At 47.7% G+C, this 14624-nt stretch overlaps 1 protein-coding gene across 1 annotated transcript in view; it reads right to left on the bottom strand.

The window, feature by feature from the left end:
• Positions 1-1313: 1313 nt before the first annotated feature.
• Positions 1314-14624, bottom strand: part of LOC138360841 (P-selectin glycoprotein ligand 1-like) — a 22380-nt gene continuing 9069 nt past the window's right edge. Inside the window, exons 2-3 of the mRNA XM_069320356.1 lie at positions 11209-11336; positions 1314-1585 (exon numbers count right to left, since the gene is read on the bottom strand). Of these exons, the coding sequence (XP_069176457.1) occupies positions 1314-1585; positions 11209-11336 (400 nt within the window). The remainder of the gene's footprint in view (positions 1586-11208; positions 11337-14624) is intronic.

Below are 14624 nucleotides of genomic sequence, written 5' to 3'. Positions count from 1 at the left end.
CATTGTTGTATTGAATGTATACGTCTCATTGTTGTATTGAATGTATACGTCTCATAGAAGTTACCTCTGTAATTGTCAGCAATGATGGTATATTATCTTTGGTTTGGGTTGGTGTTGGATGGTTGTGGGAGTCACTTCGACCACCACAAGTGCCTGTCTGGGGCCAGATTCACGAAAGCACTTATGCAAGCACTTACGAACATGCGCATCTTTCCTCAATCTTTGACGGCTTTGGTTACATATATTAAACAGTTTACAAGCATGAAAACTTCCCAATCAACTGTTGTTATTATTATAAACAGCCTCCTGGTGCTTCGGAGCTTATTAACTGTTTAATAATTGGAAACAAAGCCGTCAAAGATTGAGAAAAGATTTACAGGTTCGTAAGTGTTTGCGTAACTGCTTCGTGAATCTGGCCCCTGAATCTGAAGCTGAGGTGTACGGTGTTGATCTGCCTGCACCCAGCACTTAGAAGGGGTCAGGATAAAAATTTTGGATGGGACGGGGGGGGGGGGGGAGGGGAAGGAATAGTGTCCAACCATTTGGATGGTCGGGGGATTGAACGCCGACCTGCATGAACCGAGACTGTCGCTCTACCGTCCAGCCCAAGTGATTGGGCATCAGGAGGAGAATGCAGACGTCCTGTCATTTCAGTAGAAATCTGGTTGTATGACTTATGCAAGTCATAGATGGTTCAGTGGTAGAGTATGCGGCTGGCAATGCCTTGGTCGGGAGTTCGAGATCACCTCACAGCCCCAGTGGTTTCTCTCATTATTGTAATGATAATAATTATAATAATTTATTTATGGATGTACATCTCTTCAGTCCAGTCATAACTTTAAGGATCTCTTTAAGGCAAAAGATGGTGAGGTGCAAGTGAATGAAAAGTTTAAGAATAAATCACTGTACTTCGCTACTCCCATATGCACTAAACTCCTCTACGCATTTTATCCTTATTTACTAAAACAGCACAAACTGTGTCCATATATAACTTGTACTATTGACCACCGTACCACTGTGTTCCATGCTACTGTGCAGGAACACTTTTCAACGTTAATAGAAGCTCATGAACACTGTTGAACGTGAACAAGTGCTGGAGAACACTGTTCAGCGTTGAGAGAAGCTCGTTTAACGCTGTTAACGGGTAAAAAAAGGTCTGGAACTCCGTTCTTTTACTCCACATACAGAGAGCTTTTTGTAAAGCTGTGCAACGCGAAACTGCAGATTTTTACCTAAACAAAACACAGGTGAAGATGAGATGACTCCAGCCAATTACATGAATGTTGAAGACACATTTTTTTTTCTTTTGCTCGCTAGGTACAGTCTTCCTCGCTGGGGTCTTCCACGCTGGGGTCTTCCACGCTGGGGTCTGGCTCGCTGGGGTCTGGCTCGCTGGGGTCTGGCTCGCTGGGGTCTGGCTCGCTGGGGTCTGGCTCGCTGGGGTCTGGCTCGCTGGGGTCTGGCTCGCTGGGGTCTGGCTCGCTGGGGTCTGGCTCGCTGGGGTCTGGCTCGCTGGGGTCTTCCTCGCTGGGGTCTTCCTCGCTGGGGTCTTCCTCGCTGGTGTCTTCCTCGCTGGGGTCTCGTTCTTTTGGATTTCACTCGCTGGGGTAATTCTCTGTTCGGTCTCCGTCTTTCCCAACAGCGAAATCGCTATCCCTCAAGAGCAACAGTTGTGATGCTAGTGGGTGAGCTGCTCCCTTGCCCCTCCCCTCATAATTGTGTCAATTTCCCCTCTAACATCCCCTCTACACGCCCCCCCACTCTCCCTCCCCCCCCCCTCCCCCTCCCCCACTCTCCCCCCCCCCACTCTCCCTCCCCCACTCTCCCTCCCCCACTCTCCCTCCCCCCCCCACCTCTTCTTACAGACGAGAAAAAACAGTTTTAGGTAAACAGACAAGATTCCGTAACCTTAGCACGAACACACAGCGACACTAATTCAAGATTCAAGACAAGATTCATCTCGTGTACCCTCCAGTCAGCCCGTTCTCCTGAAGTTTCCCAATCTCAGGAAAACGGTCAATTTAAAGTGGTCTCTCCTAACCTACCAGAGAACCCAAAACAGAAAACGGGACAGAACGTCACTTTCGCCAGCTGCTTCCATTTTCTAGTACGACAATTTTTAGCCTTATGTTTCGCATGCGAGCGAAAACCGACGTTCTTTGTAGGAGGACAGTTTGCTCTAGTATCATTATATATACCTTAAATAAAACTAACTTGCAAAACCCACAAGAAGTGCCAAACTAGCCACTAGGAAGAGTAGGAAAACATCGTCCACCATATGCCCAAACAATTCAGGAGTATTACACACAACAATCACATTAGCGTGATGCATCAAATGAACAAATCCATAAGGGCCGTGAAGAGGATTCGAACCTGCGTCCGAGAGTATAATTCAGGAGTTAAATGAACTTGTGAACATACAACCACTGAACAACAGGCCACCAGAGTGTGGAAAATGTTCGAAAGTCTGAACAGTGTTTAGAATTTAGAACAGAATTTAGAACAGTGTTTAGAACAGATGTCCAAGATGAGACGCCCCACTGATGGTTAGGTTACCTTGAGGTTATCTTGAGATGATTTCGGGGCTTTTTAGTGTCCCCCCGGCCCGGTCCTCGACCAGGCCTCCACCCCCAGGAAGCAGCCCGTGACAGCTGACTAACACCCAGGTACCTATTTTACTGCTAGGTAACAGGGGCATAGGGTGAAAGAAACTCTGCCCATTGTTTCTCGCCGGCGCCCGGGATCGAACCCGGGACCACAAGATCCCAAGTCCAGCGTGCTGTCCGCTCGGCCGACCGACCAGCTCTTGCTGGCCCAAGAGCTGGAGCCTACTCAAGAGCATGAAGGCCCTACAATACATATTTTAAGATGAAACACAGACGAAAAACACTTATGATTTGTGTTTTACTTAAAACACTTAAAACACTTATGATCACAACACTTATGATTGAAAAAACCTCACTGGAAACATCTGAGTGTGCATCTATACATAAGCATCTGAGTGTGCATCTATACATAAGCATCTGAGTGTGCATCTATACATAAGCATCTGAGTGTGAATCTATACATAATCATCTGAGTGTGCATCTATACATAAGCATCTGAGTGTGCATCTATACATAAGCATCTGAGTGTGAATCTATACATAATCATCTGAGTGTGCATCTATACATAATCATCTGAGTGTGCATCTATACATAAGCATCTGAGTGTGCATCTATACATAAGCATCTGAGTGTGAATCTATACATAAGCATCTGAGTGTGAATCTATACATAAGCATCCGAGTGTGAATCTATACATAAGCATCTGAGTGTGAATCTATACATAAGCATCTGAGTGTGAATCTATACATAAGCATCTGAGTGTGAATCTATACATAAGCATCTGAGTGTGAATCTATACATAAGCATCTGAGTGTGAATCTATACATAAGCATCCGAGTGTGAATCTATACATAAGCATCTGAGTGTGAATCTATACATAAGTATGAATGAGGTGAATGCTACACAGTATACATCAGTACACAGCCATACATGCTGAAATACACGAAACAAACCATACATACACTCGCATTTCACTGCCAAAAGCTGAACAATACAACATACACATTGTGCTAGCAAGGCGGACAGCCCGCCTGCTATCATAACTCTGTTAGTTATGATAGCAGTGTAATGGCTATCATAACTAACAAGAAATAAGTCGTAATGGCTTGGCGCTTTCCCCCTGATAGTTCCCTTTCCACATTTCCAAACTATTTCTTCGCTAGCATCTCCCCGTTTTCTTTACCCCCTTAAGGGGAACTTAAGCAGGAGAACCGCCAACGATCACATTACCGTAGCCTTGTGTATAGTGCCTTATAGGCGAAGTCTTTCGTTAACCAACCCTTCTTCTCCCTCCCCTCGTTACTGTCTCCCTTCTCCCTCCCCTCGTTATTGCCTCCCTTCTCCTTACTCCTTTTCTCGTTCTCCTCCGTAAGAAATTTGGAATGTTATAAGGAGGGGTTCCATGGTATCCGGCCAGTCTGGCCGCCTCAGACAGGCTCTCTGAAATTAAGCGAAATGTTTGATGATACGAGAGACTCCGCGATGTAACGAAGAAATGGGAATTTAAACCAAAATAAGATCTGTACAAGACATGGAGAACTGACCCTTAGGGCGCTGTAGTTGAGAGGCGAGGATCACCTAGTCCTCGGAGATGGACGAAGAACTTCATCAAATCTAGAACATCAAGCTAATGTATCGTAATAAAGCCTTCTGGATACTCTGGAGTCGGCGCCTGGCCAAAATTGCGCTCTTCCCCCTTTGTTGTGGTAAGATCTCTCTCCCCCCCCACTTTTCTATCCCTCCCTTCCCCTACTAGCCCCCATCCGGCTAAGTCCCCCCCCCCCGTCCATTCCCCACCCATTCCTGCCCCCCCAACGGGGCCGCAGTACCCCCTTCCCAAGGCCACCGGGGCGGCGCCGGAAAAGCTCTTACAAGATATTTATCTTTTCTTTAATTTGAGGGATCGAGAGATAAGGGTGAGGGGCGTGTGGGCGTGTGGGCGTGGGGTTCGCTTCTCATTGTCGGGGACGGGTACCTTGCTTACGCTAGTTGAGGTCCCCCGTACGCCAACTACTAACCATCCCGGAAACACCTGCTTATGTCACAGTTACTCAGGCAGGATTACTTACCTTTGCAGGTATTTACTACAAGGGAAACAGAGGCATCAGGTGACAGGAAACATGTCCATGTGTTTCTGTCCAGCTGCGGGAATCAAACTCGGGCCCTTTCAGTTAGGAGCCGACTATAGGATCTCCACCACGTTACAGGGCCGCGTTAAGACGCTTTCTAGGAATACGTTACTTCGAAATTATAATTTCCCGCTTGTTTGGCGAGTACATCACCGACATAGAAAACCTGCCGCTGGTCACATGGTGGCGCTGCGGGCGGCTCTAGTGAAGGTCGTGGAAGGGGTCGGTAAACTCTCAGACAATTAGCTCCGTCCACACTATATACAATTATTACATGACAATATATATATATATATATTAATATATATATATATATATATATATATATATATATATATATATATATATATATATATATATATATATATATATATAAAATAGTCACTTTTACAACATCTTCATTGGTCTATATTGACCAGTCCACACACTAGAAAATGAAGGGACGACGACGTTTCGGTCCGTCCTGGACCATTCTCAAGTCGATTGTGACTGGTCGGCTTGAGACAATCGACTTGAGAATGGTCCAGGACGGACCGAAACGTCGTCGTCCCTTCACCTTCTAGTGTGTGGTCTGGTCAACATACTTCAACCACGTTATTGTGACTCATCGCCTTCATTGCTCTAGTTCTAGGTATTTTCTTAATCTATTGTTCGACTTTATTGATATGTAAATGTTGAGCGACGGTCTCGCTTCATGCAGGTCGGGGTTCAGTCCCCGACCGTCCAAGTGAATGAACACCATTCCTTCACTATCCCGTCCCATCCCAAATCCTTATCCTGACCCCTTCCCAGTGCTATATAGTCGTAATGGCTTGGCGCTTTCCCCTGATAACTGCCTCTTTCCTCCCCCCCCCCCTTAGCTGTAAGTTTTGCAGCTTCAAGTACAAAGTCATTCCCTAGTATTCCTACATGACTCGTGTTGGAGAATGTCATTCTCCCAGCTGTTTTGAGAGTGCATTGTGAGTGCAGTGTGAGTGCATTGTGTGTGCATTGTGAGTGCATTACGAGTGCATTGTGAGTGTACTTCTTGTAGTAGCCAGTATGGAATCTCCAGAGTGCTCTTCCAACACTGCACAGTTGTAAGTCCTATGGTTCAGGATCCAGACCTGCCTTGTGACAGACCAAGATGCTGAACGTGTAGTGGGGGACTGTAACTCACACGAGGGATAGATGGGTAACTCTTACTCACGCGATAGGCTGGGAAATATTACTTCCGCAAGGGATAGGAACCAATATAACAATTGCTCCAGTATGGGATAGGTGAGGGAACTATGATTTCAGACAGGGATAGGTAGGGAAATATTATTCCATAAAGGGTTTAGGGAGGGAAATTTTGTAACTGGAAGAATGAAATGATACTTATAAGGGTAGGAAAGACAGAGAGAGAGAGAGAGAGAGAGAGAGAGAGAGAGAGAGAGAGAGAGAGAGAGAGAGAGAGAGAGAGAGAGAGAGAGAGAGAGAGAGAGAGAGAGAGGGAGGAGAGAGAGGGAGGAGAGAGAGAGAGAGAGAGAGAGAGAGAGAGAGAGAGAGAGAGAGAGAGAGAAAGAGAGAGAGAGAAAGAGAGAGAGAGAGAGAGAGAGAGAGAGAGAGAGAGAGAGAGAGAGAGAGCCACGGTAACACGGAGCAAGAGAGAGCGACACGGAGGAGGAGATGAATGGTATGGATGACGGATGAAGATCTTTAATCATTTTACATGGGGGTCATTTTTCAAGCAGGAAATATTGGGGTTATTCCAGACAGCATCTGCTACGCGTCTTCATCCTGCTTCCTACTGCTACCGGAGGTGGTGGTGGTGTTCTAGATTCAGCTGCTGGGACCCAAAAGTTGCAAGTAGGGCTGTGGTGAGCCCGTGGTGGACTTACCTGACTCAGTAGCGGGGCAAGTAGCACGGGCTGTGGTGAGCCAGTGGTGGACTTACCTGACTCAGTAGCGGGGCAAGTAGCACGGGCTGTGGTGAGCCCGTGGTGGACTTACCTGGCACAGGAGCGGGGCAAGTAGCACGGGCTGTGGTGAGCCAGTGGTGGACTTACCTGACTCAGTAGCGGGGCAAGTAGCACGGGCTGTGGTGAGCCCGTGGTGGACTTACCTGACTCAGTAGCGGGGCAAGTAGCACGGGCTGTGGTGAGCCCGTGGTGGACTTACCTGCCACAGGGCTGTAACTCTTCCTGCGTCGTCTTTTCTGACTCATTTCCTCCTGCTCTCTACTTCTCCTTCCCTCCTCATCCTGTCCGCTCCTTTTCGCCTCTTCCTCTCCCCTACTTCACCTCCTGGCCCCAGCAACCCTCCAAGCTCTCGTTCTCATTCGTGTCACTTTACATTCTTGGGCCCAGATGAGAAATGTAATCTCTCTCTCCCCTTACGAACTTAAAACTACATTTAATAAACACAAATCAACTTCTGGAGAAGACGGCATAACACACCCTCAGACTACTTAATAACTTGCCTAACAACCCTTAGAATTGTGCAGACTAATTTATGACAAGTTCTCTCACTAGTTTCTTGTGCTCGGAGCCTCAAAATTATTATATATTCTTAACTCATACTTCTAACTAATATATAAGCTTATGTCTTCAATTTACATCAAGTGCAAAGTCCTTGGGAAATGGTTGATGCTAAAAATCAATATCAGCATCAACCATTTCACTTCATGCAGGTCGGCGTTCAATCCCCGACCGTCCAAGTGGTTGGGCACCATTCCTTCCCCCCCCCCCGTCCCATCCCAAATCCTTATCCTGATCCCTTCCCAGTGCTGCATAGTCGTAATGGCGTGGTGCTTACCCCCGATAGTTCCCTTCCCTTCCAGGCTTGGAAGGCTTGTTTCTTAAGGGTGGTACACAGGTTTGCTTTGCTCAGTACTTTGACAAGCCAGGACAAGGGCCTCACGGATCTGTAAATTGCCTGAAAGCTGTTCTTGACACTTTAGAAACCGAACTACTTCAGTCATTACAAACATATAAGTGATTATATATAAGTGTGATCTCTGTGTGTAATGATGTAAGGGCGAAGAGGGAGAACGGCCTATTGACATAGCTCAGGTGCAGGGGGGGAGGGGGAGTTGTGTAAAATCCTGGTTTGTGCCTCGGAGAGGCTACAGGATCCAGTAAGTTCAGTAGAACTTCGATTTCAACTCTTTTACCCTATCGTAGCTCAGTCGATTAAGGTAGTGTCTGGGATGCTCCTAGACGCAGGTTCGAATCCTCGCCACGGCCCTTGTGGATTTGCTTCATTTATAATCGAGCACAAAGGTGCTCTTGTGCCTCCTTTAACTGGGCTGACCTCGGGTGAGCAACAAAATTCTCAGCGTGTTTGCGCATTAATTAATTACTGATATACCAACTGATGATCCGGCCATCTGTTACGCATGTGATATGTCTGATAATACTGTCACTTGTAACAGACAACAAACTCGTCTTGTGTTTACCTCACAGTGTTGTAACTAGTCTACTGGCGACCCTCTGAACCTTCTCCAACTTCTTCTTATGCTTGACAAAGCATCGAATCTATGCTGGAGCCGCGTACTCAGAGATTAGTATGATATATTTGGTATACAAGGTTGTAAATGATTCCTTACACAAATTTCTAAAGGCATTTGTGTTAACCAGTCTTGCATATGCCGCTGATAATGTCCTTTCGAAGTGGGCTTCAGGAGCCCACTTCGAAAGGCTCACACACACACACACACACACACACACACACACACACACACACACACACACACACACACACACAAGAAACACATAAAGAAACTGGAGAAGGTTCAGAGGTTTGCGACGAGGCTTGTCCCAGAGCTACGAGGGATGGGATATGAAGAGCGGCTGAAGGAACTGAACCTTACGACACTAGAGAAAAGAAGGGAGAGAGGAGATATGATAGGGACATATAAAATACTCAGGGGAATTGACAAAGTGGAAATAGATCAAATGTTCACACGTAATAATAACAGAACGAGGGGACATGGGTGGAAACTGGAAACTCAGATGAGTCACAGAGATGTTAGGAAGTTTTCGTTTAGCGTGAGAGTAGTAGAAAAATGGAATGCACTTGGGGAACAGGTTGTGGAAGCAAATACTATTCATACTTTTAAAACTAGGTATGATAGGGAAATGGGACAGGAGTCATTGCTGTAAACAACCGATAGCTAGAAAGGCGGGATCCAAGAGTCAATGCTCGATCCTGCAAGCACATATAGGTGAGTACATATAGGTGAGTACACACACACACACACACACACACACACACACACACACACACACACACACACACACACACACACACACACACACACACGTACGTTAGGGCGCTTTACACTACCTACGTGAGACCAGTCTTAGAGTATGCCGCCTCATCATGGAAACCCCACCTGAAGAAACACATAAGAAAACTAGAAAAGGTTCAGAAGTTTGCAATGAGACTCGTCCCAGAGTTACGAGGGGTGGGATATGAAGAGCGCCTGAAGGAACTGAGCCTTACGACACTAGAAAAATGAAGGGAGAGGAAGATATGATAGGAACGTATAAAATACTTAGGGGAATTGACAGAGTGGAAATAGACGAAATGTTTACACGGAATAGTAACAGAACGAGGGACATGGGAGGAAGCTGGAAACTCAGATGAGTCACAGAGATGTTAGGAAGTTTTCTTTTAGCGTGAGAGTAGTGGGAAAATGGAATGCACTTAAGGAACAGGTTGTGGAAGCAAATACTATTCATAATTTTAAAACCAGGTATGATAGGACTAGAATCATTGCTGTAAACAACCGATGGCAAGAATGGTGGGATTCAAGAGTCGATGCTCGATCCTGCAGGCACAAATAGGTGAGTACACACACACACGAAGCAGCCCGTAACAGCTATCTAACTCCTAGTCACCTATTTACTGCTAGGTAACAGGAGCATCAGAGTGAAGGAAACTTTGCCCAGTTTTGTTTCCTCCGGCGCCGGGAATCGAACTCCGGACCACAGGATTACATGTCCAGCATGCTGTCCACTCAGCCACCATCACCCTGTATGTATGTATGTGTGTGTGTGTGTGTGTGTGTGTGTGTGTGTGTGTGTGTGTGTGTGTGTGTGCGCGCGCGCGCGTGGGAAATCTAAACTACAGCTTTCTTCACAAACTCTCTTTCCCTCTTCAGTCTTCTTTCCCACCTTCCTTCTCCGTCTTCCCCCTCCACTCCCGAGTTAACCCCTCGTCCACCTTCTATTCCTACCGAATTCAAAATGTCTCTGCCAACTTGGCCAATAGTCTTTATCATGTAAATTCCTTTCACTGGATAGCGAATAACACGTCAAGATTGAATGTTGGGCGCTGGGTCAACCTCCCGAGCCCGTGGTTGTAGAGGAGGGATTGTGAGCCTGCTGGCTGGCCGGCTGGCTAGCTGCCTTGGCTGGCTGGCCGGCTGGCTAGCTGCCTTGGCTGGCTGGCCGGCTGGCTAGCTGCCTTGGCTGGCTGGCCGGCTGGCTAGCTGCCTTGGCTGGCTGGCCGGCTGGCTAGCTGCCTTGGCTGGCTGGCCGGCTGGCTAGCTGCCTTGGCTGGCTGGCCGGCTGGCTAGCTGCCTTGGCTGGCTGGTCGGCTGGCTAGCTGCCTTGGCTGGCTGGCCGGCTGGCTAGCTGCCTTGGCTGGCTGGCCGGCTGGCTAGCTGCCTTGGCTGGCTGGCCGGCTGGCTAGCTGCCTTGGCTGGCTGGCCGGCTGGCTAGCTGCCTTGGCTGGCTGGCCGGCTGGCTAGCTGCCTTGGCTGGCTGGCCGGCTGGCTAGCTGCCTTGGCTGGCTGGCCGGCTGGCTAGCTGCCTTGGCTGGCTGGCCGGCTGGCTAGCTGCCTTGGCTGGCTGGCCGGCTGGCTAGCTGCCTTGGCTGGCTGGCCGGCTGGCTAGCTGCCTTGGCTGGCTGGCCGGCTGGCTAGCTGCCTTGGCTGGCTGGCCGGCTGGCTAGCTGCCTTGGCTGGCTGGCCGGCTGGCTAGCTGCCTTGGCTGGCTGGCCGGCTGGCTAGCTGCCTTGGCTGGCTGGCCGGCTGGCTAGCTGCCTTGGCTGGCTGGCCGGCTGGCTAGCTGCCTTGGCTGGCTGGCCGGCTGGCTAGCTGCCTGGCTGGCCGGCTGGCTAGCCAGCTGGCAGAGTCACCCTTTCTGGAGGTGGTGGGGCTTGCTGGCTGGCTTGAATGGTCACCCCTTCCTCGCATGATTCACGGATTTACTGCCGCTTAAACGCCGATGGGGAAGATAAAGGGAGACATCCGCGTCTTATCCCCCCCCCCACCCACTCCCTACCACCCCCTACCCATCCTTACCCTACACCCGTCGGTCTGTCTGAGATGAAGCTATTGACGGTGCTCGCTTCCCTTCGCCTCCTTTGTCTTTTCTAGTCTCTATATGATTAGCCTCGTCGATATTAAGCCTTGTTTATACAATTATATACTCGTGCTGTTTGGACAAGTTGAAACGTTTGAAGTAGTGGCTAGTTTTGTTGACATTTGTGAAGCAAACCTGGAGTTTTCTGGAGGAGGAGGTGGAAGAGTTGGAAAGAGCTCAGAGTCTTGCTCTTTGGAAAAGCTGTTCGCGGCTCTTTGGGAGCTGGAGTTGGCTGACTTCCTGGAAAAGTGGTTTCTGGCCCTCTGCAAGATTAACAGGTTTTGCATAGAACATTGCAAGGTTGGATTTGCCGTCTCATCGATACTGTTTTACAGTGCAGCTTTATGATACTTAAGAAGGAACTAGTTCTCTCTCTCTCACACACACACACACACACACACACACACACACACACACACACACACACACACACACACACACACACACACACACACACACAAGGGAGAACCCACAAGGATGAGAGGCAATGATGAACCATCGAGACACAACCTAGTCTTCACTCTGAACGACTCCGATATAAGAAAAATCGGTTTTGAGGACCCAGTAGGAATGAGCGACCACAGTGTACTGGTGTTTGAGTACTTGATTGAAGAAGGGTTATTGAACTCGAGGAGGGATACCGAAACCAAAAGGTTAGCATACCGAAAGGGAAACTATGAGGGGATAAGAAAATTCCTAACAGATATAGCATGGAAAACAGAGCTCAGGGGAAAGACGGCCCAAGATATGATGGATTACATCACACAGAAGTGCAAGGACGCAGCAAACAAGTTTGTCCCAGTCCAAAAGGAAAACAGAGAAATGAAGATGAGAAACCCATGGTTTAATCAGAGATGTAGGCTAGCTAAGCAGCACAGTAAAAGGGCATGGAGAAACTATAGGAATAACAGGACACTGGAGAGCAGAGAAAGATACCAGAATGCCAGGAATGAATATGTCAGGATGAGAAGAGAGGCAGAAAGACAATACGAAAATGACATCGCAAGCATGGCAAAGACTCAGCCTAAATTGTTGCATAGCCACATCAGGAGAAAAACAACAGTAAAGGAACAGGTTATGAAATTAAGGATAGGGGCGGAAGGATTCACTACAAATGACAAGGAAGTGTGTGAGGAATTGAATAAGAAATTCCAGGAGGTCTTCACCTTAGAGCAAGGAGAAATTCCAGAGGTAAGTGTGGGAATAGCTAACCAGGAACCACTTGAAGAGTTTGAGATTACCAGCTGGGAAGTAAGGAAGTGTTTACTAGAGTTGGATGTGACAAAGGCTATAGGCCCAGATGGAATCTTCCCTTGGGTTCTAAAGGAAGGAGCAGGAGAACTGTGCCTACCACTCTCCATAGTGTATAACAAATCACTGGCAACAGGGGAACTGCCAGATATTTGGAAAGCAGCTAACGTAGTCCCGATATACAAGAAAGGGGATAGACAGGAGGCACTGAACTACAGGCCTGTGTCCCTAACCTGCATACCATGCAAGCTGATGGAGAAGATTGTGCGAAAAAAACTGATGGAGCATCTGGAGCGAAGGAACTTTGTAACACAGCATCAACATGGTTTCAGGGATGGCAGGTCCTGCCTCACAGGGTTACTTGAATTCTACGACCAGGCAACAAAAATAAGGCAAGAAAGAGAAGGGTGGGCAGACTGCATATGTTTGGACTGTCAGAAAGCCTTTGATACAGTGCCACACAAGAGGCTAGTGCGAAAATTGGAGACGCAGGCTGGAGTGAAAGGGAAGGTACTCCGGTGGATAGAGGAGTACCTAAGCAACAGGAGACAACGAGTCTGTGTGAGGGGTGAGGTCTCAAATTGGCGAGACGTCACAAGTGGAGTCCCGCAGGGGTCATTCCTTGGACCTATACTGCTTCTAGTATATGTAAATGATCTCCCAGAGGGTATAGATTCGTTCCTCTCAATGTTTGCCGACGATGCAAAAATTATGAGGAGGATTGAAACAGAGGATGATAGTAGGAGGCTACAAGATGACCTAGATAGACTGAGTGAATGGTCCAACAAATGGCTGTTGAAGTTCAACATGAGTAAATGCAAAGTAATGAAACTAGGCAGTGGAAACAGGAGGCCAGACACAGGATACAGAATAGGAGATGAAGTACTTAATGAAACAGACAGAGAGAAAGATCTAGGAGTTGATATCACACCAAACCTGTCTCCTGAAGCCCACATAAAGAGAATAACGTCTGCGGCATATGCGAGGCTGGCTAACATCAGAACGGCGTTCAGGAACCTGTGTAAGGAATCATTCAGAATCTTGTACACAACATATGTAAGACCAATCCTGGAGTATGCGGCCCCAGCATGGAGCCCGTACCTTGTCAAGCACAAGACGAAGCTGGAAAAAGTCCAAAGGTATGCTACTAGACTAGTCCCAGAACTAAGAGGCATGAGTTATGAGGAAAGGCTACGGGAAATGCACCTTACGACACTGGAAGACAGAAGAGTAAGCGGGGACATGATCACAACCTACAAAATCCTCAGGGGAATCGACCGGGTAAACAAGGATGAACTATTCAACACTGGAGGGACGCAAACAAGGGGACACAGGTGGAAGCTGAGTACCCAAATGAGCCATAGAGACATTAGAAAGAACTTTTTCAGTGTCAGAGTAGTTAGTAAATGGAATGCACTAGGAAGTGATGTGGTGGAGGTTGACTCCATACATAGTTTCAAATGTAGATATGATAGAGCCCAGTAGGCTCAGGAATCTGTACACCAGTTGATTGACGGTAGAGAGGCGGGATCAAAGAGCCAGAGCTCAACCCCCGCAAGCACAATTAGGTGAGTACAATTAGGTGAGTACAATTAGGTGAGTACAATTAGGTGAGTACACACAGGGAGTATGTGTGGATAGTACAGGATAAGGGAGTACTTAAGCAACAGGAAACAGCGAGTAACGGTGAGGGGGGAGACATCAGAGTGGCGAGATGTCACCAGCGGAGTCCCACAGGGCTCAGTACTTGGACCCATCCTGTTTCTAATATATGTGAACGATCTTCCAGAGGGCATAGACTCATTCCTCTCGATGTTTGCTGATGATGCAAAAATTATGAGAAGAATCAAGACGGATGAAGATAGACAGAGACTACAGGATGACCTGGATAAACTGGAGGAATGGCCTAGAAAATGGCTGCTAAAGTTCAACTCAGGAAAGTGTAAGGTGATGAAATTAGGCGAAGGGAGCAGGAGGCTGAACACAAGGTATCATCTGGGAGGGGAAATCCTGCAAGAGTCAAATAGAGAGAAGGATCTGGGGGTTGATATCACACCGAACCTGTCCCCAGAGGCCCACATCAAAAGAATATCATCAGCGGCATATGCTAGATTGGCCAACATAAGAACTGCCTTCAGAAACTTGTGTAAGGAATCTCCCTGTATACCACTTATGTAAGACCAATCCTGGAGTATGCAGCTCCAGCCTGGAGTCCATACCTAGTTAAACACAAGACAAAGTTAGAGAAGGTTCCGCGGTATGCCACCAGGCTCGTCCCGGAACTGAGAGGATTGATCTAC

The sequence above is a fragment of the Procambarus clarkii genome, chromosome 8, assembly GCF_040958095.1.
Source record: "Procambarus clarkii isolate CNS0578487 chromosome 8, FALCON_Pclarkii_2.0, whole genome shotgun sequence".
Classification (NCBI taxonomy): Eukaryota; Metazoa; Arthropoda; class Malacostraca; order Decapoda; family Cambaridae; genus Procambarus; species Procambarus clarkii.
This window is presented reverse-complemented; position numbering and strand designations above follow the sequence as displayed.